A 22,763-nucleotide genomic window follows, 5' to 3' on the forward strand; every position below is an offset into this window, starting at 1 on the left:
GCAAATTTGTGAAAGGTTAATCAGAATTCCGAACGTCTCATTGGAATTCCAAATCTGTATGCTTACCGCTCTGGGGAGCAATTCCTCCTTTGAGAATTTCACAATCTTTTGCGCGCGCTAATCTGCCCCTCGCCGTGCCCCCAGGTGCGAGGAAGTTCAAAGCTCGTGCCTCGGCCTCGCGCCTCTCTTTGCTCTTCCGAAGCAAACAGAGCCGTCCAGGTGTGGGCGTGCTCGGGGTCGTGCTGGTTTATACCTCGCTTGCAGGCAGCACTGATTCAGAGCCGAGGAGAAGCCCTGGGAATCACCAGCACCATGAAGCTCGAGCTGCGCTGTCTGTGCCTGCTGCTGCTGCTCTATGGACGGGCCCTCGCGGCTCCGGAACCGTAAGCACGGCTGCCCTCTCATTAGAAACCTGTCTAATTGTAGCCTCTGTTCTTCACCCCTTGCTTGGGCTGCTTTCTTTCGACTTCTCACTTCATTAGGAAACACAACGGGGAAAACTTAGCAAGTTTTCGCGAAGCACAGCAGAAGAAACTGAGGGCCTCATTTATGGGTTTTTTGCCATAGGGCAGCAGGCCTTGCTGCTGCTCTGCCCTATGGCAAAAGAAAAGGGCAGGAATGCGCCGTATCTATTCCTGTCCTTTTCCCCTGTGCCAGGCCACCAGCGCACAAAGGGCTGCCTTGCGCCAAGGCAGACACCTTTGCACCGTGATGCAAGGATGCCTGTGTTGCCAGGATGATTATTTTTGTGCAGGAAGGAAAACCTTCCTGCACAAAAACAATCAAGAGAGGCTTTTTCCCCTGTCTATGTGTGCTGCTGTTTCTCACTCCCGCTGCACTGGCGTACTTTGCGCTGCCTTGCGTATATGCCCAGACTCTTAAGCCATAGGGCAAGAGTGTGCGCTTTATTTCTAGCCAGCTGTTGAAGTGGGCTGGATCTGAGGAGTACGATGTGCCCACACTTTTTTATTTTAACCCCTTGGGAGCGCCCGCGATTCTGCGCCTGTGTGGCACATTCTGATCGCGGGTGCGGTCATGACGGCCGGGAGCCGTCATCATTACACGAGCACTGTGTGCCATGACGGCTCCCGGCCGTCATCCGCATGGAAGGGGTTAAGAACATCTGTTCCCTTTCTTTTTGTGAAAAGACAACTGTCCCAGGACAGGTTAATGGCGACAGTTGAACTGTTTCAGCTGAAGTGTGAGGCAGGGAGTCTCCTGTGCTGTGAAGCCGAGGGAGGGACAGACAGCTAAACAAGGAACAAGTCTTATTTCCAGGCTGCCTGCTGCCTATCATATAAGTGTGTGCAAATGGTCAATCTGAACATGTAAAGGGTGCCTGGAAGGAGGTATTGACTTTCAATGATTGAATCTCTTGAAGCTTCCTGATGACACCACCCAATTCTTTCTGAGTAATATTGCAAAGAAGTTACCAGCTCACCTGTGAGGTACATGCTTTTAATGGAGATTTATAAAAAGAAATGTTAATATGTACATTCTGAGTATTAATAAAATTTATATTTTGGAAGAACTTTTTTTATCTTACTTTTGCGCATTTTCTAGCACCTAATTCAATACTGTGCGTTAATGCAAGCTTAAAATATTCACTTTCATATTCACAGTGCTTTCTATCACAGACTAGGACCTCATAGCACTACAAATATACAAGTCACTATTCTCCAGTGTACCATACAGGATTCAATTTGATGTCTTTCTTATTACAGACACAGACTTCTGAAATGCATTAACTAATAGAGGTTTGATAATGTACAATAGTGCATCTCTCACTGAATAACTTAACTTGAATTTAATTTTCATTTAAGCTGTGCATTATTTTATATGTATCTACCTGAAGGTGAAAGACCCAAAAAGAATTACAGAATATGTTTTAGCCATACCTTTGACCCTGTCCCCACTGCACACAACATCACAGTTCCCATACTTTTTGTTAATGCACTGCAACCACTGTGTCTAGCATATGTGTTTGCACAGGAGAAAGTCCCTTCCAGTAAAAAATACTATGCTTAGACACAGAGATGGCCTTTGCCAGGATAGTGCCCTGGGTAGAAATACATTTTGTATCTTGCTTGTGAATAAAACGAGCATCAGGGAGCCCTTTTTGTGTTCAGGGATCAGTCCCTGACTGTTTACATCAGTTTAGTGACATGCTTCTGAACACAAACATCTCAACACCCCCAGCTCACCTGAATCACTCCAAGGCTAGCTCCTCACATGGGTGCCAAGTTGTTTATTGGAGATGGTGGGGTTAATAGTATGTGGCAGCAGAGGGTCAGAGGGAGACCGGAGGGCAAGAAAGCAGGCTGATGAGGTGTTGAAACAGCGCTTGCAGCTCTGGAGCCAGGTGACAAGGACTCTGCTGTCTGCATGACCTTAATGCAGACATCTCCTTGCGTTCCCTCTGAAGACTAGTGCCCTGGTTCTGGGCCCTGCTCGCCCATGCCAAAAGGCAGCACTGCTTAGAGATAGTTTAGCACTTTCCCAACATTTTACCTGTGCTGAACAGAGCAACTCCCAGGCAAAGTTGGTAACGTATTGAGGAAAGTAAACTTTTCAACACTTTATGACTGCCTCCAGGAAGCGTAATTTATGGCACAAAGTCCTAACTAAGTTTTTTAGTAACAAGGACTTTGTGGCAAGATCCATGGGTGGCTGCATGGGCACGCCAGTCCACCAGCCATGGAACACACCTTGAACCAAAGTAGCGCAAAGTAGCACAAAGTCTCACAAAACGCGCCACATTATATTACTTTGGAGTGGTATTTGTGCTAGAGATCGCGGGTCACCCGACCAATAATTTCGCCACTTCCGGCTTCGGGCCCATATATTTTCAAATCACCATATACATTGATCGGATGACGTCGCAATCTACTACAATAATTGTGAGTTCCTTTCGATTATTTCCAGTGTACCCAACTTACCATCCACCATTATGGGTACCTATGACCACGATGGATCAGGGAGCTAGCTGTAAAAGGAAAGGCAGCAAAAATACAAACCCAACATGTGAACCTGTGAGTTATTTAATGAAATGACTACGGACAACTGAAAGTTTTGAAGGATTTATCTCAAATTTAAACTCTTTAGTACATACACTCCATTACAAGGAGACAATCTAAAATCAAATTTGCAAGGAGTACATAGCTGCATAGAAGAACTATAAGGGTAATCATTTATGTTTAGAATGCTAATGCGACAGGAAACAAACTAAGAGCTATTGGGCTAAAATTTCAAAGTTACTTTAGTGATATTTATCCGAGGAAATTAAAGACCATAACAAGAAGTTGCAAACTGCAATGGCAAAAATGATTTCTAAAAGGTAGGGTGACATAGGAACATGCTATGCAAATATATGCAAATAGTTTAATGAGATGCAATGGTTGCGGAAAGCATGGAAAACATCATATGCAAAGATATGTCTTTATTGAAGCAAAGACAGAAAAATAGAAAGGTGCAGTTCAAGAGCTTCAGAGCGATATTTACCTAGACTGGTGTGGAAACCAACCCTGGCCACGGGTCAGTTTAGGGACAGGAAACCCTCAAGGAAGGATACCCCTCAATGGACAGCAGGTGCAGAATGGACACCCAGGACAGGACAGGAAACCCTCAGATTAGGATCAGGACAGGCCCACCAGGACACAACCAGTACCCGCAGTTTGGAAGCAACGCCTGCGCTCCACCCTCTCTGCAGCTATCGATCAGAACCCCGATTGGGTCAGCGAACTCCCAGCAAAGTGCTTCGCCAGCACTTTTAAGGTTTAGTAAAACCTTAGTCTATGGTCAAATTTCGGACAGAGTGCTCCGCAGTACTCTGTATCTTCAGTCACCTATTTAGTGCGTTGGGTCAGTGACAGGTCAGCTATTCAGACAAGTCGGACAATTTCCCTAGGTGAACCCAGGGTAGATATACTGTTTTGGGACAAGGTACCACCCCCCAAATGTTGCAAAGTCTCAGAATCCCTAATTTGGATTGGTCCTAAGGTAGGATTTGGTTAACACACCAATCAGAACAGAGTATTGTAAGACCTATTTAGCATCCTAAGGTGCCGCCTAGCAAGATTGGGGTTCCCATGAGACAAGCCAGTGAAATACAATGGATTATTAACAAATGTTGCAATATGGGTACAGACAACTCCGTCCTGCTGGGTCGCAGGTCACTTTCTCAGGAGCATCTAGTCCGTTTCTGCCAGCTGGCTGAGTTCCATTGCCCAAGGTTGTTTCTGGCCTCGCATCCTGAGCATGCGTGGAAGGGACCTTCAAGATGGCTCGCAACCCATTTGGACCCCCATTTCCCGTGATACATGAAAAGTAAGCGAAAAAACAAATTAGCACATAGAAAATGAATGAATGTATTACATGTCATGATTTCGTACTTTAGTTTCATCATTATAAAAATATACTATGCATTAGTGGATGAGGGCAACGAACAAGGTCACAGGAGCAGCAGCACTAAGCTTCACCACGTTATCAGAAGCACAGCCATCTTATTGCTATTACGCATGCGCACCCTTTCCCTCTCAAACTTTAACTGTGTCATACCTCGTGACTATGTCTCACGCATGCACAGAAACAGAAATGTAAGCAGCGGCCATTTTACGGACAAGGGTTATTTGTATTAGTAAAACACATAGGCAAGCTTCTCTACTTTCATGTATATCCCAAAATAACGAGATTAGTAAAACGTACATTTTTTATGATGTTACAACAGGTTCGAGGTTCATGAATTGAGCAAGTCGCGATGCGAAATCTTGCTCTATCAATCCCCTCTTTGATGATATTTACTATCATCACACATAAATGGAACCAGATGCCAACTTTCTTTCACACTTTGAACAACTCTATCTCTTCCAACATGCGATTCAATTTTTCCTTCTCATTTTTGGTAGGGTGAGAATTTTTCACCCTTTTGTAAATCTGATTATTTATTTCCTCCAATTCAAGCTCATCCGCATTCCGTTTCACTCCTCTTGCATTCACCTGATACTTCTTAGTATGTCTTCGGCATTTGCAACAGACGAATATGAAAAATAGGATAAGACCTATAATTCCAATTGGCATCAGTACTTTGAACAATAAGCTTCTACCTAAGTTAGCAAACCAGTGACCTACGTTTGAGAGACCATCAACTAGTCTCTTCCAGGCACTGTCAACCTCGAGTGGTTTGAGTTCCCTTTCCAAATCAGTAATGTTTTTCACATATCTTTTGAGCTGCACGCTTTTGTCCGTAATGTAAGTGCAACAATGTTGCGCCTTCAACATCCGGCAGACTCCGCCCTCTTTTGCTAATAAGGTGTCAAGAGCAAGTCTGTCCTGCAAAACCATTGATCTGATCGCAACCATTTCGGTATTGACCAGCAGAAATCCATGAGCTGTGTCAGTAGACAGCACATCCACTATTGTGGACAATTTGCAAATTCTGTGAGTGTTCAGAACCACTCCCACTCCAGGTATCAGTGCACTAAAAATACTACCCATTATTTCACCTACGCTTTCTCTTTTACTACGCACTAAGCCATTAGTGTTTTCATTGCTTCCAGCAATTTCATTCACATGGTATATTTTCGGGAAGACAATGCCAAAGTAGCAGCTTCCATACCAGTGATCCGGCAATTTGAAATAAGCCTTGTCTCCACATATATAATAAATTCCAGGAAACACAGGCTCTGACCCATTTTTGAATCCCCAACCTCCAATTACCTTGTAATTGTGCTCACATTGACTGGAACCAATGAAAATGTTATTATAATAATCAGTCTTCTCGCGGTGAAGACAGAGTTTCCCTTTCTTTTCGAAATCCAGCAACAGAGCAGGTCCCGCCCCGCCAGTTGAGGTGCTTTCCATGTTCTCAGCCCATATAGGTGTTTTCTGCCCTTTGTCATTTGCCTTTCTTTGGAAACTCTCCCTTCTTTTCTCTGCCATGTTTAAAAATACCTTTTCTTGTTCATGTAATGAACAGGTCAAGTTGTCTCTGTGGGCTTCATTTAAGCCTATAGTACCTATAGTCAAGAAGTATTCACCCATATAACGGGTAACGTCACTTTTGGTATGTACAGGATTCAGATTTCCACGTATGGGAAGTTCAGAAAAAATCACGTCACTGTTAGAGTAATAGTACTGTAACGGTCCTCTTTTGTAAAATAAGCTTGCTAAAACACTACAGGAAATTCCATATGTCAGGGGCAAGTGATGGTATGTCACGCCTTCAGCCACAGAAGTAGGTAGCTTCATGCAGACATAGCAATCTTCTATTTCCATAGTCTCTACATAGTGTACCAACAAGTTGGCGAAAACATTTAAGTGTGTCTTATTCCTAATTCCGTGGTAAAGTAGTCCTTCCTCATCTGATGCGTCTAAGTCTCGTTTTGTTTGTCTGAGTGCTTTCTCACATCTTTCTACACTTCGTGTTGTCAGTTCTTCCGTGTCAGTAATCTGTGTAGGGTCAATATTAGTATTTTTACTAACCATAAAGGGAATAAAAACTGTTAGTCCTATCCAAACTAATATGACTATAACTATACTACATATACATACTTTACAGCATGTTTTGCAACAACTGCGACTAGGCCTTCCATTCGTTCTTGACTCAGACATTTTGGCTCAGAAGAAATTTTACTCTGTGCAACTTCAGGTGTGCTCGTCTTCCTCTTCTGTAGAGTACTCAGCAATCTGTTCTCCGTCGCTTTCGTCAGTGATATCAAGTTCCTCAAAATTTTGCAAGATTAAGTAGGTCCACTCTGGGTCCTGATATTTTTCATTTTGTCTTTTTATTCGCTCACTCCTTCTCTTTGAGCTATCTTCAGGTATTTCTGCAATTCGGGGACTTCTTCTTGTATCTGCAAGTTTCTCTTGGACTGTTTTTAGTCTTAATTTCAGTCTCTTAATATATCTTGGCTCAATGTGCTTCTTTTTCTTTAGTCTTTTTGCTGGCACTGTGATCTGGCCTTCTTCTAATGCTCTTTTGTTTTCACTTGTTTGTGGCACTTCGGTTTCTGCTTCTTCCCTTCCTGTCTGACTAGTCCCAGGTCTTGTATCTATTTCTTCTGCCTGGTTACTAAGCTGGCCTGGTTCAGGTGAATTTTTGTTTTTACTTTTGAATGTCTCTATTTCTTTGTCCTGAACACGTTCTTCTAATCCTAACTGATCCTGTTCAAGCACTTCGATCTCTTGATTTTCTTCTGCTCGAACTATTACACTATTTCTAGTCTGTCCCTTTTCGATTTCAGGAGTTAGTGGAGGTGTGTCAATCACCTGATCTGTCCCTGTCTGTCCTTCTTCTTCGTCCTCAGACTTGATGTGAATCTCAATGATCTGAGGGTCTTCGCCTGTGCCTTGCTCGACCTCTCTATTCCACTCTCTGTCTTCTCTTATTCGCTCTCTTGTTCTGAGTGGGTCTTCAGGGAGATCGATTATGGGTATCCAATCATCCGGCCAGATTCTCGTCAGCTCGTCATCAGCTACTTCCGGACCAACGTCTATGGGATTCTCAGCAGTACTGGTACTTGGCCATGCGTCATCAGTCACCTCTGGGCCAACGCCTGTGGGACCCTCTGCTGGGCTGGTGCTCGGCCGTCTGTCGTCAGCTACTTCAGGACCAACGTCTGCAGACCCCTCAGCTGGACAACCTTCAGCTCCAGGCTCTTCGTCAGGTATCACCTTCTGAGTATGGCTGGCATGGATCCACTTGGGAACGCCGGCGCACTTCACAGCGGTCGTCGTTACCAGGATTACTTGCCGCTTTTTTCCCCACCTTGGTGCAAGGCAACTCGAACGAGTGTGCTTCTTTATTTTAACCCAGTCACCAGGAACCAATTTGTGAACTGGGGTTGTCGGGTTGGCGACGGCGTCTGCCCCAATCTGGCGAGAGATAGAACGCACTTGGTCACCCAGTTGCTTGCAGTATTCAAGTACCAAATCATCAGAAATGCTTAACAGTTTGTATCCTGGTACCCATGCTTGTCTCATCACTCTTCCCATCAATATCTCATGGGGGCTCAGGCCTGTTCTCCGATCTGGAATGCTTCTGAGTCCCATCAGAACAAGAGGCAAGGCAGTTATCCAGTTCATGCCGGTAGAATCACATATTTTTGCCAATCTATTCTTTATGGTGCCATTTATTTGTTCTACCACTCCAGAAGCCTCTGGATGATATGCACAGTGCAGCTTTTGTGTGATCCCAAAGGCTTTGCAGAGTTGAGCCAATATTTCATTCTGAAAATGTCCACCTCTATCTGAGTCAATAAAGACTGGAACCCCGAACCTCGGTATCAATTCTCTTAGCAACATTTTAGCTACCGATATGGCATCACATTGAGAGGTTGGGTAAGCCTCCACCCATTTTGAAAACAGGCAGACGATGACAAGGACATATCGCTTTCCCTCACAACGAGGCATGGTAATGAAATCAATTTGTATTCTCACAAAGGGACCTCCTGATCTCCCAATTTTCCCCAATTCAACTACTGTTTTCTTGCCAGCGTTGAACTGCTGACATGTCAAGCACCTCTGGCAGAGGGACTCTGCTACCTTCCTGAACCTCTTGTTATACCAAGTCTGTTGAAACACCAGAACCATGGCGTCCCTGCCAATGTGTGATCCCTCATGTATCAATCTGGCCATTGGGGCAAGCAGGTGTCGGGGTAACACAGGCATACCATTCGGACCCACAATGACACCGTCCTCACGTCTCGGTCTACAACCTTGTTCCTTCCACTTCTCTTTCTCCTCCCATGGCGTCACATGCTGCCATTCTCTCACTTCATCCCATGTAGGCACTTCTTCAAACATTCTAAGTTGGCAGCTGTTTCCAGCCCCACCCCGCTTCGGATTTATTCGCATCTGATCCATGGCGCATTGTTTTGCCACCCGGTCAGCAAAATCATTTCCCAAAGATACAGGGTCAAGGCCCCTTTTATGGGCAATACACTTGACCACTGCCAATTCTTTTGGTAACTGGATTGCCTCTAAAAGGTCTTGAACCACTTTTCCATTTCGAATGGGGGTACCTGATGAAGTCAGGAATTCTCTTTGTAGCCATAACTGGCCAAAGTCATGCACCACCCCATAACAGTACTGACTGTCAGTATACACTGTTATTCTCTTGTCTTTTCCCAATTTGCAAGCTCTTATCAGGGCGATCAATTCGGCTACTTGTGCAGACTTTACTCCAAATAAATAAGATGCTTCTTCAATTTTGTTTAAAGTGACCACAGCATAGGCAGCACTTAGGCCCCCTAGTTCATGCCTCAGGCATGAGCCATCCACAAACCATTCCTCGTCGTGTACCGCCAAAGGAGTTTCTTTAATGTCTGGGCGAGGTTTAGTACTGAACTCAGTCAGATCAATGCAGTCATGCTCATTATCTCCCTTATCTTCCATCAACATTGAGTCAGGGAGTAGAGTGGCGGGGTTTAAAATATTGCATCGGGTGATAACTATATTTGCAGCACCCATGAGAATCCTCTCATATTTAGTCAGCCGACTAGGAGTGAGATACTGAGTTTTGGTACGAGTCAATAGGATCACAACTGCATGTGGAACGTACACAGTTACCGGATGTCCCATGATAATGGACTCACTTTGTTCCAGACTGGTGCAAGTTGCAGCTACTGCTTTTAGACACCCAGGTAATCCAGCAGCCACTGGATCCAATGTGGCAGAGAAATATGCCACAGGCCTTCTGGTCAAACCATGCTCCTGGGTCAGGACTGACAATGCACAATTGTCACGAGTGTCGCAGAATAGGCCAAACTCCTTGGAGTAGTCCGGCATCCCCAGAGCAGGTGCTGTACATAGACAATTTCGCAACTTTGTGAAAGCGGTCAAGCTCTCGTCATTCCATTCCACTGGGTCCTTTGCTCCTTTCTTTGTCATTTGAATCAAAGGCTTTGCAAGGACTGCGAATCCCACAATCCATTGCCTGCAGTAACCTACAACTCCGAGGAACATTCTGATTTCTTTCTGAGTACGGGGTAACTGCATATTTTGAATTATTCTGACTCTCTCTGAGGTAACTTTTCTGATGCCTTTTTCTATCTGGTGTCCCAGATATTTCACTGATTTTGAACAGAACTGCAATTTCTCAGGGGCCACTTTATGTCCCTTTTCACTCAGGTGATTTAGTAGGGCAATGCTGTCAACCACGCAATCCCTATGGCTTTTAGACGCCACTAACAGGTCGTCAATGTACTGGACCAAAACAGACTTTCCAGGTAAGACTAAAGATTCAAGGCATTTTTTCAAGATCTGATTAAAGATAGAGGGGCTCTCTGTGTACCCCTGGGGGACCCTATTCCAGACATACACGTGACTGTTGAAAGAAAATGAGAAAAGAAATTTGCTGTCTGGATGCAATGGAATCGAAAAGAATGCATGACATAGGTCTATCACAGTGAACCATTCAGCATCCCAGGGAATCTGATACAGGATCACTGCTGGGTTCGGGACAATAGGGCAGCAAGGAATCACTATCTTGTTTACCTTTCTCAGGTCCTGAACTACTCTGTACTTGCCATTAGGCTTTTTGATGCCCATAATCGGTGAGTTACACGGGCTACTCATCACTTCCTGTATTATGTTTGCTTCTAGCAATTTCTGTATTTCAATGGCAACTCCTGCTCTTACTTCTGCGCTCATTCGGTAAGGGTTGGTATTTGGGTAAACTGCATTTTCTTTCATGGCTATTTGTATGGGGTCTACGTTTTTCATTAATCCTACATCCTTTCCTGTAAAGTCCCACACTTCTGGTTTCACTGTCTGCTGGAGTTCTTCAGGTAATTCCCGTATAGTCATTCGTTTTATTTCTGAGTCAGGTCTAATTAACATTAGCTTGTAGATACCGTCTTCATCTGGGGTTTGAATTTCGACGCCCTTTGGTGTGCAAAAGATGGTACAATTCATTTTGCACAGCAAATCACGTCCCAGTAAGTTTACCGGACTGGTATCACAGACAACAAATCTGTGCATTTGTTCAAAATTTCCAATTGAGATCTCCATTGGCTCTGTAACAGGGGTACTAATCAGTTGATTAGATACACCCACTATTTGGATTGCTTCTCCCGAGAGGGGTAGGTTTGGAACGTCCACTGTTCTTACAGTAGAACGGGTAGCACCAGTGTCCAACAGAAAGGTGACATCATTTCCATCAACCTTTCCTTCAATGTATGGTCCCGACTGGTCCACCGGCATGGAGGCGCCAAGTACGCACTCCTCGTCCTCCCCTCTCAGGCCCCGTCAGTACTGGTCGGCACAGAAGAAAGTGTCATTCAGTAGATACTGCGAAGTTGCTGTATTTCTATTTTCATTGCCTCCCCAGATTTCTACGTCATCACCCTGTGGTGATTTTCCCTTAAAAATAGGTTTTGGCGCTCTGGGCACTTGGATCGTTTTTAACTGCTGCTGGGGTTTTCTTTGTTTCTCATTCTGCGTCTGTGGAATTAAATCAGGGGTTTCGACATTATCAGTTTGTAAATAGGGACACTCGTCTCTCCAGTGTCCAATTTCCCCGCACTGGTGGCAAGGAAATTTCTTTTTGGCTTCCTCCCTACTTAATTTAGCTCGTTGTTTTCCTCCACCCCCACCCCCAGGGCTTTGGTTCTGGGTGGCTTTGTTTAGCTTGTTTAACTGCTTTTCCTGCTGTTCTGCGAGCTTTACTTGTGCCCACATCACCTTTTCCTTGAGTGCCTTTTTCTTCTCTGCCATCTCGTCCTCACAGTACTTTGCGTACCGTAGGACCTCATCCATCTTTTTGGATTGCCAACAAATTTTGTTATCCTTTATCCATTGACAAATTTCGGGTCTTAAACCGTTTACAAACCTGTAAATGAAGTGGGTCATGTCCTTCATCTCGATGTTGTCTATACCACTATATGTTTTGAACACCTGTAGCAGCCTTTCATAAAAGGAGTGCACTGTCTCATCTCTTTCTTGCGTGGTTCTATCTATCTTGGTCCAATCAGTTTCCTTTGCGGGCACTTTTAGCTTCAGATGCTGAATTACCTGATCATATTTTCTCATTACTTCCTTCGATGGTTCCCCTGTTTTTCATCTCTCGGGTATTCCTCACTAGGCCAAGCTATGGCTATTTTACACTCGGTCCAAAGATCTACAGGGACCACTATGTCGAAGAACCCATCCAGGTCCTTCCACAGGCATTTTTGTACTTTTACAAACCTCTCTACCTGTCGGTACCAATCTCGCGTAATTTTGGGAAGTCATTAGTAAAGGACACAATATCCTGTCTGGACCATGGAACGTGTACATATTTTCCACCTGGCACTTCGCGCATAGGGCATAACAGTTCTGGCTTGTCAGCTTCCTTTAGAACAAATTCTGGGGTCGCCTGTCTGGACCTAGCCTCATCTTTCTTTCTGGCCCACCTGGCTTTCCATCTTTCTACATCTCCCCATTTCTGCAACACTGTCAATACTTCTTTGACTTGCGCCTTCTTCCCTGACACATTCAGGTTTTCTAAATCTTTGTCTGAAAAATCTGCTCTATACGGTTTCTGCAACGGTTTCGATTTAGAAATATCTATTCCCATGCTAGCAGCAGTGTCTGTCAATTTCTCATGAAGTACTCGGGCATTTCGGGTAAGACTTTTGCAAATAAACAACAGCTCTTCTTCAGAGTAGGTATTTAATCTGTCTAATCCTACATTTCCTGCCATTAGTTCTTCTATTTCTACTCTCAATTTGTAGAGATCTAAAGGTTTCGTCTGTGGAGTTTGTTTCTCAAATTCTTGACTCCATCTTTCGATTTCCTCAGGAGTCACCAACGTGACACTTTTAGTACCCGAAGTTGATTCCATTTGAATCTCCCTCGTGTTGAAAGGATTATGTCTTTTCTGCATCCTTTTCCCTGTATTCCTAATGGGCAGATCCAATAGTGAGTCTTCAGATTCGCCCTCACTTGTCTGTTCATCTATAATTAAGGGCTCTGGTCTGGGTTGTGCTATGACGGGAGTAATGACTGGAGTTTTTGGACTCCCTTGACGTTCCCCATACAACGGAACCACTGGTCCGATAGTTACTGGGATTGTCAAGGCTTCAGGACTGGTATTCAACTGGGAGATTTTCTGATTGATCTCAGCTCTCTGTTTTGCTAGAACCTCCCGCTCCTTTTCTTCCAATATTCTCTCTAACGTTTTGTCATGTAACACCTGCGGGGTCAGAGTGGGAGCATAACTCGGGGCAGTAGGATGTGTTTCACTTGGTCCTTCGCCATAATTAGGTCTTGGGAACATGTTCCCGACACCCAGGGATCTTGGATCCTTTTCAGGTAGAGGCAGGGAGCAAGGTATCCCTGATCCTGAGGGTCTCGCCTCACCTTCGTAGGGAGGTCTCGAGAAAAAGCCGCTTTCACAGGAGTATCTTGCATCCCCACTAGCTGATAGTCTGGGATAAAGATCTCTTGTATCTACAGGACCCAGATTCTCGGTATAGGGAGGTACGAGGCAACCCCCTCCTACACTGGCAGATCTAGCCTCATCTTGCAGATGAAGTCTTCTGGAATTATCCCCCTCACTGGAAGGTCTATTTCTTTCATTATAAGGAGGCGGACTTCTTGTAAATATGTCATCTAACAATTCATCATCCGACTCTCCAATGGGCACCCAATGTTTACTTTTTTCTGTCTTCTTTTCCCCTGCAGGAGGATCATTTACTGGCATCATCGGAAACAATCCTTCTACAATCATACTCTGCCTCCACTGTTTCATTTTTTTGTCTCGGGCCTCCTGTCTCAACTTGGGATAAAACTTTGTCAAACCTTTATCCATACGGGGCTTATCTCTTTCGAATGCTTCGATTTCCCACTCTTCTAAAGCTTCGTACTGCGTTAATCTAGGTCTGGGATGTAAATCATTCATTCGGGCTCTCAAATTAAATAAAATCCTGCCATTAAAGGTACCTTGCAACGGGAAAGCCAAAACTCCGTCATCTTTTGTGTATTCTGCCCAATTTTCTAACCACACACATGTATTGTACCCTCGGTCAAACATCATGAAAGATGCAGGAGTATTTGGGGGAGGAATTACAACACCTTCCCTAGTTCTAATTGGTTTGTCCTTTTTGAAGTAATTCTTTACCTTGTTCACAAGAGATAATTTCCTCTTGTTTCCGTACATAATGTCGTGCTTTATTCCCTTAAACTGATCTCTCTCAAATCCCAAATCCCTTGGATCGGGTCTAGTATGTGGTCTGTACGAATGCCACATACGATTCCTACGAGTGACTTTGTTTACAAATCACTTCCAATTAAAATGCGTCTTTTATTTTCGTGCGGCCAATGAAATGCACAAATTCAAATACTTTTGACTAATGGGTGCGCGGCCCTTTCGCGAGACAGTTCTCACGCTCCGGCGGTCACCCCTCCTTTACAATTCCAGCCCCGCTACCCGTCCGCTGCGTCTACCAATCCCAGCGCGGCACGGAGTGACGTCAGAGCAGCTTCGCGACTGACTCCCCCTTCACAAGGTAACGGAAATCTTCTTACTTTCTAAAGTGCTTAGTGCTTGGTTATTTTACAACGAATACACATTCGCCACTGTGCTCAAGTGTCTAGATAGGAAAGAAATTTTCACTGCAAGTAAACTACTTCCATTTACTTTTCACACACTACGGGTAGATCTTCTCTGCCTACCCTTCACGCTAGCATTGAAGAACCTGCTACTCCCCTAGACTCATCCACTTTTCCGGGATATATCCGAGTCTAAGGTTTCCCCAGCGGACCCCTTTGCCTTCACCCAAGCTCCGATGAACCTGCTACTCTTCCGATGTGACCCTTACTAGGTTACGCCACAATAGGAATTTTGCCAATGAACGTCGTTGCTAACATTTATTCAAACATGCATTCAGAAAAGTCCCTAGTCAGTGCTTCCAGTTCTGCTTAACCTGCACCAACTTTCCTTAGAGCAAATGACCTCAAACGAATGGATTCTATTCACCACTCGCTATTTAATTCCCCGGGGATTCCCAACAAACATTTAACAGTAACTAACGAATGGGTTAATACATATATCAGTACAATAATAAGAAAAGCAGTTTAAAACATTTCATAATTTTTCAAAGCAAACATTTCAAGTGAATGATCAGATCACCTAAAACACTTTACCTTTAGCAGCGATTTGTCATTTGAACTAGCAGCGTCCAACTTAGCTAGTCTAACTAGTCCTACCTAACCTTTAACTATTCCCTAACCATCCTTGATGCTACCAGAAAATTACTGCTAGAGATCGCGGGTCACCCGACCAATAATTTCGCCACTTCCGGCTTCGGGCCCATATATTTTCAAATCACCATATACATTGATCGGATGACGTTGCAATCTACTACCAATAATTGTGAGTTCCTTTCGATTATTTCCAGTGTACCCAACTTACCATCCACCGTTATGGGTACCTATGACCACGATGGATCAGGGAGCTAGCTGTAAAAGGAAAGGCAGCAAAAATACAAACCCAACATGTGAACCTGTGAGTTATTTCATGAAATGACCACGGACAACTGAAAGTTTTGAAGGATTTATCTCAAATTTAAACTCTTTAGTACATACACTCCATTACAAGGAGACAATCTAAAATCAAATTTGCAAGGAGTACATAGCTGCATAGAAGAACTATAAGGGTAATCATTTATGTTTAGAATGCTAATGCGACAGGAAACAAACTAAGAGCTATTGGGCTAAAATTTCAAAGTTACTTTAGTGATATTTATGCGAGGAAATTAAAGACCATAACAAGAAGTTGCAAACTGCAATGGCAAAAATGATTTCTAAAAGGTAGGGTGACATAGGAACATGCTATGCAAATATATGCAAATAGTTTAATGAGATGCAATGGTTGCGGAAAGCATGGAAAACTTATCATATGCAAAGATATGTCTTTATTGAAGCAAAGACAGAAAAATAGAAAGGTGCAGTTCAAGAGCTTCAGAGCGATATTTACCTAGACTGGTGTGGAAACCAACCCTGGCCACGGGTCAGTTTAGGGACAGGAAACCCTCAAGGAAGGATACCCCTCAATGGACAGCAGGTGCAGAATGGACACCCAGGACAGGACAGGAAACCCTCAGATTAGGATCAGGACAGGACCACCAGGACACGACCAGTACCCGCAGTTTGGAAGCAACGCCTGCGCTCCACCCTCTCTGCAGCTATCGATCAGAACCCCGATTGGGTCAGCGAACTCCCAGCAAAGTGCTTCGCCAGCAATTTTAAGGTTTAGTAAAACCTTAGTCTATGGTCAAATTTCGGACAGAGTGCTCCGCAGTACTCTGTATCTTCAGTCACCTATTGAGTGCATTGGGTCAGTGACAGGTCAGCTATTCAGACAAGTCGGACAATTTCCCTAGGTGAACCCAGGGTAGATATACTGTTTTGGGACAAGGTACCACCCCCCAAATGTTGCAAAGTCTCAGAATCCCTAATTTGGATTGGTCCTAAGGTAGGATTTGGTTAACACACCAATCAGAACAGAGTATTGTAAGACCTATTTAGCATCCTAAGGTGCCGCCTAGCAAGATTGGGGTTCCCATGAGACAAGCCAGTGAAATACAATGGATTATTAACAAATGTTGTAATATGGGTACAGACAACTCCGTCCTGCTGGGTCGCAGGTCACTTTCTCAGGAGCATCTAGTCCGTTTCTGCCAGCTGGCTGAGTTCCATTGCCCAAGGTTGTTTCTGGCCTCGCATCCTGAGCATGCGTGGAAGGGACCTTCAAGATGGCTCGCAACCCATTTGGACCCCCATTTCCCGTGATACATGAAAAGTAAGCGAAAAAACAAATTAGCACATAGAAAATGAATGAATGTATTACATGTCATGATTTCGTACTTTAGTTTCATCATTATAAAAATATACTATGCATTAGTGGATGAGGGCAACGAACAAGGTCACAGGAGCAGCAGCACAAAGCTTCACCACGTTATCAGAAGCACAGCCATCTTATTGATATTACGCATGCGCACCCTTTCCCTCTCAAACTTTAACTGTGTCATACCTCGTGACTATGTCTCACGCATGCGCAGAAACAGAAATGCAAGCAGCGGCCATTTTACGGACAAGGGTTATTTGTATTAGTAAAACACATAGGCAAGCTTCTCTACTTTCATGTATATCCCAAAATAACGAGATTAGTAAAACGTACATTTGTTATGATGTTACAACAGGTTCGAGGTTCATGAATTGAGCAAGTCGCGATGCGAAATCTTGCTCTATCATTTGGACAAAATACTGAGTTTGAAATATCAAATTACAGAAATATTGGATAAAAATATCATGATACAAAATTATTGTAATGCAGAAATATTGTAATATGGTTGTCAATAATATCGTTGTTGTTAATATAGTTTTCAATAATATAGTTGTACAAATATTATTTTTTAATTATCTTGATGTCTTTTAGTTGATATATTAATTGTATGTGTTATTTTTTGTATGATTGTTAATATTTTTTTAAATACATACTGTACTTTTAAGTGATTTATACTTATAAATTTAATTGCTAGTAGTAATTTATAGTATTGTAGGGGGTTGCTAAGTTGGTAGTGGTATATGATGGGAAGTTAATTAAGTATACATAAGTACCAATTAATTAATAATATATTATTAATTATTTATTTGATTATTACTTATGTTAATTGTGTAATAATGTAATTTTTTAAGTTATATATTAGTTGTGGGCTGCTGGGTTTGTAAGGGTATAGGGTGGGAAGTTAAATACGTATAATTAATTAACGATTCATTATTCATTTATTGTTAATTATTTAACTGTATGTTAATTGTGTTATAATGATAGTTTTAAAGTTGTGGGTTGCTAGATTTGTAGCGGTATAGGGTGGAAAGTTAGGTATAATTAATAAAAGATTAATGATTAATTTAATAATAATTATCGAGCGCTTTTTCAATTATGTTATATTTTGTAAGTTATATATTGGATGCAGTGTTTGTGGTGGTATAAGGTAGAAAGGTAATTAAGTAATAATTAACAATTATTTATTAATTTATCATCAAGTATTTGATACTTATATTAATTATGCTATAATTATTCATTTTAGTTATATTTCCAGTGTGGACTGCTAGGTTTGTGGAGGTGTAGTGTGGAAAGGTAATTAAGTAATAAATAAATAAACATTTTTTAAAAATTGATCATTATTAAAATGTTTAATGATTATGTAAATTGTTTAGTTTTTATATTTATTTCTGATTAATTAATAATATTAATATTAAGAGTTTTTTATTTGTTGTATCTTGATTGGGTTATGCAAATATGTTATGTGTTTGAAGTGAAGAACTTTTCCTATTGTTGCGCAGACTGGAGTGTGAATTGTAAATTGAATCCTACCGAAGTCCACTGTTTTCCCCACTGCTGCACAGATGGGAGTAGCATAAATGCTGAAAAGGAACTGTACCTCCTCTAACAAGAACATAAAGATTTCAAAAAGAATTGATATAGTTCCTCAAACCACTGTTGCCAACTCATGCCTGCAAGAATCTCTCCTTCCTGCTTATCTTCCAATATGCCTACATGAGAGAAGTTAGGCCTTTTTGTTGGCCAGTGTGTAAAAGAGGTCTTAAAATAATATACAAGTCATGAAATGAAAAGACGCCGTAGCTGAGGAAGCCTATTTCACATCACTAGGCCAGCAAGCTAAGGACTAAGACACATGGTGCAGGTAGTTGCTTTAAGGATGACTTATCCCACTCACCCCTTTCATTTCCCAGTAAGCAATAGACTGCAGTGTTTCTGTAGAATCTAACATGCGTCTGTGGGCAGCTAACACCCCCAGCTTACTCACCATGGGCAGCATGCTCACTGGGGCCTCTAATTTTAAAAGTTTGTGCAAGTTAAACGGAATTTGCAGGTGTGTCTGTGTGCCGGTGCACACGCCTGAATTCAGGTATATGTTTGAATATTGGTTTCAGCTTTCCTGAAATCAGAATTACTGGCTGCAGCAACAAAGAGTATTCTACAGTGCCTAAGTTTCATTTTAGATGACTGCAGGGGCAAAAGAGGATTTTTAACGGGGAATTTCTGATATCAAAGATATGGTATTGATGACACACAAAATTTTAAGGGGGGATCTTCTGCGATCAACCACACCATCAGACAACATTCAAACAATTGGTGGAATATGGTGATAGAGAATTTAACGGAATAGACTTCACAGAGCAGAACTATGCCACAGGTTGCATAGACTACAGGCTCATTCTTCAAACAGTAATGGTATGGTGTCTGGTGGAACACAAGTGTTGTATGTGCATGCGTACCTAGCCAAAAGGCAGCGGGTGCCGTAGAGGCTCATGATAAACACAAAGTCAAGGAGTGATAGGTGTGGTATCTGGGTTGTAGACGGTTAATGCTTTCTGAAGTAGTGTTCTTTAAAGAGGAAAGTCCTCAACTCTTTCCTAAATTGGAGCAGCATTAGAGTAGACCCAACGGATACTGGGATGTTGTTCAGGGTCCTGAGTGAATAGATGAAAAAGACCTTGTTTTTTCAATTTCATACTAATTAGCCTACAGTCTGTTGGTGTCCTGGCTGCAGGTGTGTGGAGAACACCAGACATAGTGAACTTGTCTGTAAGATGGCCTGAGGTGCTGGACAGGGTGGCTTTGTTAATAAAGCAGCTGATTTTGATGGTGATATGGTCCAGCAAGAGGAGCCAATGGAGGTCCAGCAGGATGGACATGAAGTGATCATATTTCTTCAAGCTAATGAGATGTGCTGTGGCATTGAAGATGCCTTTATAGAGAGTCAGAGTGGCATCTGGTAGGGCATGCACCATCCAGGTGTGAGAGTGCAAGGGTTTGAATATCAGATCTGAAGATGTTTTCTGGAGTAAACAGTTTGACTTTCTTTAGAAGAAAGAGCTTGTACTAAGCCATCTTCGTTTATTGGCAATGTGTTCCTTGAGAGAGAGGCTATTGTCAAGGGTAGGGGTTCAAAGCTGTCAAGGTTCATGCGTTACAGATGACTGGTCAGACAGGCCTGCAGGAGCTTTAATAGAGAACAATTACATCTCAGGTGCACTAAACATGCAGGTCCAGGGCTCATAATTCAAAAGTCTCAATCAAATATTACAGAACTGTAAGCTTTGACCTTTGTTATGTTATGTTGATTTGTATAGTTCACTAATCATCCTAGACGGTATCCAGGTACTTTGACAGCATAGCTGTTTCAGAGGGTATGCAGATCCAATATGCATTTACTGTGGGCGCCAGGCTTGTACTTCAAGTAATACAGGACACTGAATTTGGCCTGACACCCATGCTTGCGGAGCCTGCTCTTAGAATCTGTTGTTTTTAAAACATTGCTGCTACAGTTTTAGAATTGCTGTGTACCTTTCAAAAATTGTTATTTCGCTCACCCGCACGCATCTTCCCAACCTAGCTGCTGCTGGCTGTCACGCCCACTTGATAGCCAATCAGCGTGAAGGGGGGTGGAGCTAAGGCTGCCACTGGCTATTTCATGCCGGTCGCAGCGTGGGAGCGGGAATTTGGCCTGACACCCATGCTCGCGGAGCTTGCTCTTAGAATCTGTTGTTTTTAAAACATTGCTGCTACAGTTTTAGAATTGCTATGTCCTTTTTAAATTTTTTTATTTTGCTCACCCTCACGCATCTTCCCAGCCCAGCTGCTGCTGGCTGTCACGCCCACTCGATAGCCAATCAGCTCATAAGGGGGTGGAGCTAAGGTTGCCACAGGCTATTTCATGCAGGTCGCAGTGCAGGAGCAGGAATTTGCCCTGACACTCATGCTCGCAGAGCTTGCTCTTAGAAACTGTTGTTTTTAAAACATTGCTGCTACAGTTTAAGAATTGCGGTGTACTTTTTAAAAATTGTTATTTGGCTCACCCGCACGCATCTTCCCAGCCCAGCTGCTGCTGGCTGTGATGCCCACTCGATAGCCAATCAGCTCAAAGGGGGGTGGAGCTAAGGCTGCCACCGGCTATTTCATGCCGGTCGCAGCGTGGGAGTGCAGGCGGCGCGCCTCAAGGCAAGCCCGTCTGCGCCCGTCCGCGCCCGTCTGTGCCCTTCAGGGACCTGGGGCCTGGCATTATGCCCAGAAACTTAGGTATACCGCCTTTGAACTGACCGCATTTTATACAGTCCCTGCCAAACTCAATCCCCTTACCTACCCAAGCTTGGCGGAACAGGGGATTTTGGCACCTAGAACAGCTTTTTCCGAAATTCGTGGTGCTCATACTGTTGGTCTATCTCAGACCCAACGTGGCCACGTTAACAACGTATTGAAGCTTTCTGTTGTATATCTGAACACCCGTTCATTGGTTAAACACCAGATGGATATTTTTTTGTTTCTCAAATTTGAGAAGCCAGATCTTCTCCTACTTACTGAGACCTGGCTATCTCAGGAGCCATCCCCAGACATTCTTGCGGCATTACCCTCAGATTATCACATCCAGGCTAACCGTCCCCAGGGGAAAGTCGGCGGAGGAGTAGCAGTTATAACACGTCATGACTGTAGTTGTACTGCTCTAACTCCGCTAGACTTACCTTCAGTGGATACCCTGGTGATAAAATTCGAATTCAAATATGACACTGCCCCTTTAGTATGTGTCCTGCTTTATGGACCCCCTCAGAGAATGCCCCTCTTTTCTAACTCTTTGGTTGAACAGGTAGCCCACCTGGTAACTAACTACGGGAAGGTTCTGCTAATTGGTGATTTTAATTACTGGGCCAATGATATTTCTGGCGGCAGGCAGTCAGCTGAACTGGCCAAACTACTCTTAGGATTAAACTTAACACAACAGGTATCCACGCCCACACATATTAAGGGGCACATCCTTGACCAGGTCTGGACTGTCAACATCACTATGTCCCCCGTTTCAGTCTCACCGTGTACATGGTCTGATCACCATATAATCAAATTCACTGTTCATGATAATTTCGTGAATAACAACGCCAGTCTAGGTGGGGGCACTCGTAGAAATTGGAATAAGATCGAGAAACCCTTATTTCTTGACTCACTCGCCAATTCGATTCCCCATGGCAACTCTTCAATCAATACGGCTGATGCACAATTAACCGGTTGGTTACTGACTGCCAGTGACAAATTTGCTCCTCCCAGGAAGATTCATACCTCCCGCCGCCATGATGCCCAGAAATGGTTCTCCACTGAGCTGAAACATAAAAAAATTGCCTTAAGGCAATTGGAAAGAAAGTGGCGATGTAACTATCTACCTGAAGACAAACAGCCTTACTTAAACTCCTTAAAACATATAAAAAATCTATTTTAACTGCTAAAGCGGCGCACTTCTCATCTAAAATCCTGTCTGCAACCAACCGCTCGTAGGAGATCTTTTATATTGTGAATGAGTTATCTAACCCCAGCAGAATTTTAGCCAAACCCTCCCCTTCCCAAACCTTTTGCAATGCACTGAATCTTTTTTTTATTAAAAAAATCAAGAAAATCAAGAAAATCAAGTCCAGTATCCCGGCCTGTCAAAATCCGGATTCTAGTCCTCGTCCCATTCAAAACCACAGTACTTACACGCACTTCCCCACAATATGTGAGCCCACCTTCATAAATATTTCAAAAGTCAAATCGGGTTCTCCTACTGATTGCTGTCCTCCCAGCATCTTGAAGGAAATGTTTACCGCTCTTCCCAGTCCTGCTTTTAATCTCTTAAATGAGTCCTTGTCCCAAGGCATTGTCCCTGCAACTTTTAAGGAGGCAATCGTTGTCCCTCTCTTAAAGAAGGTGTGATAGGATCCGCTAATCTTGACTA

At 43.3% G+C, this 22,763-nt stretch overlaps 1 protein-coding gene across 1 annotated transcript in view; it reads left to right on the forward strand.

Moving 5' to 3' along the window:
- Positions 1-235: 235 nt before the first annotated feature.
- LOC144818753 (alpha-2-macroglobulin-like) overlaps positions 236-22,763 on the forward strand; it is a 1,363,397-nt gene continuing 1,340,869 nt past the window's right edge. Inside the window, exon 1 of the mRNA XM_078676468.1 lies at positions 236-383. Within this exon, the coding sequence (XP_078532594.1) occupies positions 313-383 (71 nt within the window). The 5' untranslated portion in view covers positions 236-312. The remainder of the gene's footprint in view (positions 384-22,763) is intronic.

This window comes from Lissotriton helveticus, chromosome 2_1 (genome assembly GCF_964261635.1).
Source record: "Lissotriton helveticus chromosome 2_1, aLisHel1.1, whole genome shotgun sequence".
Classification (NCBI taxonomy): domain Eukaryota; kingdom Metazoa; phylum Chordata; class Amphibia; order Caudata; family Salamandridae; genus Lissotriton; species Lissotriton helveticus.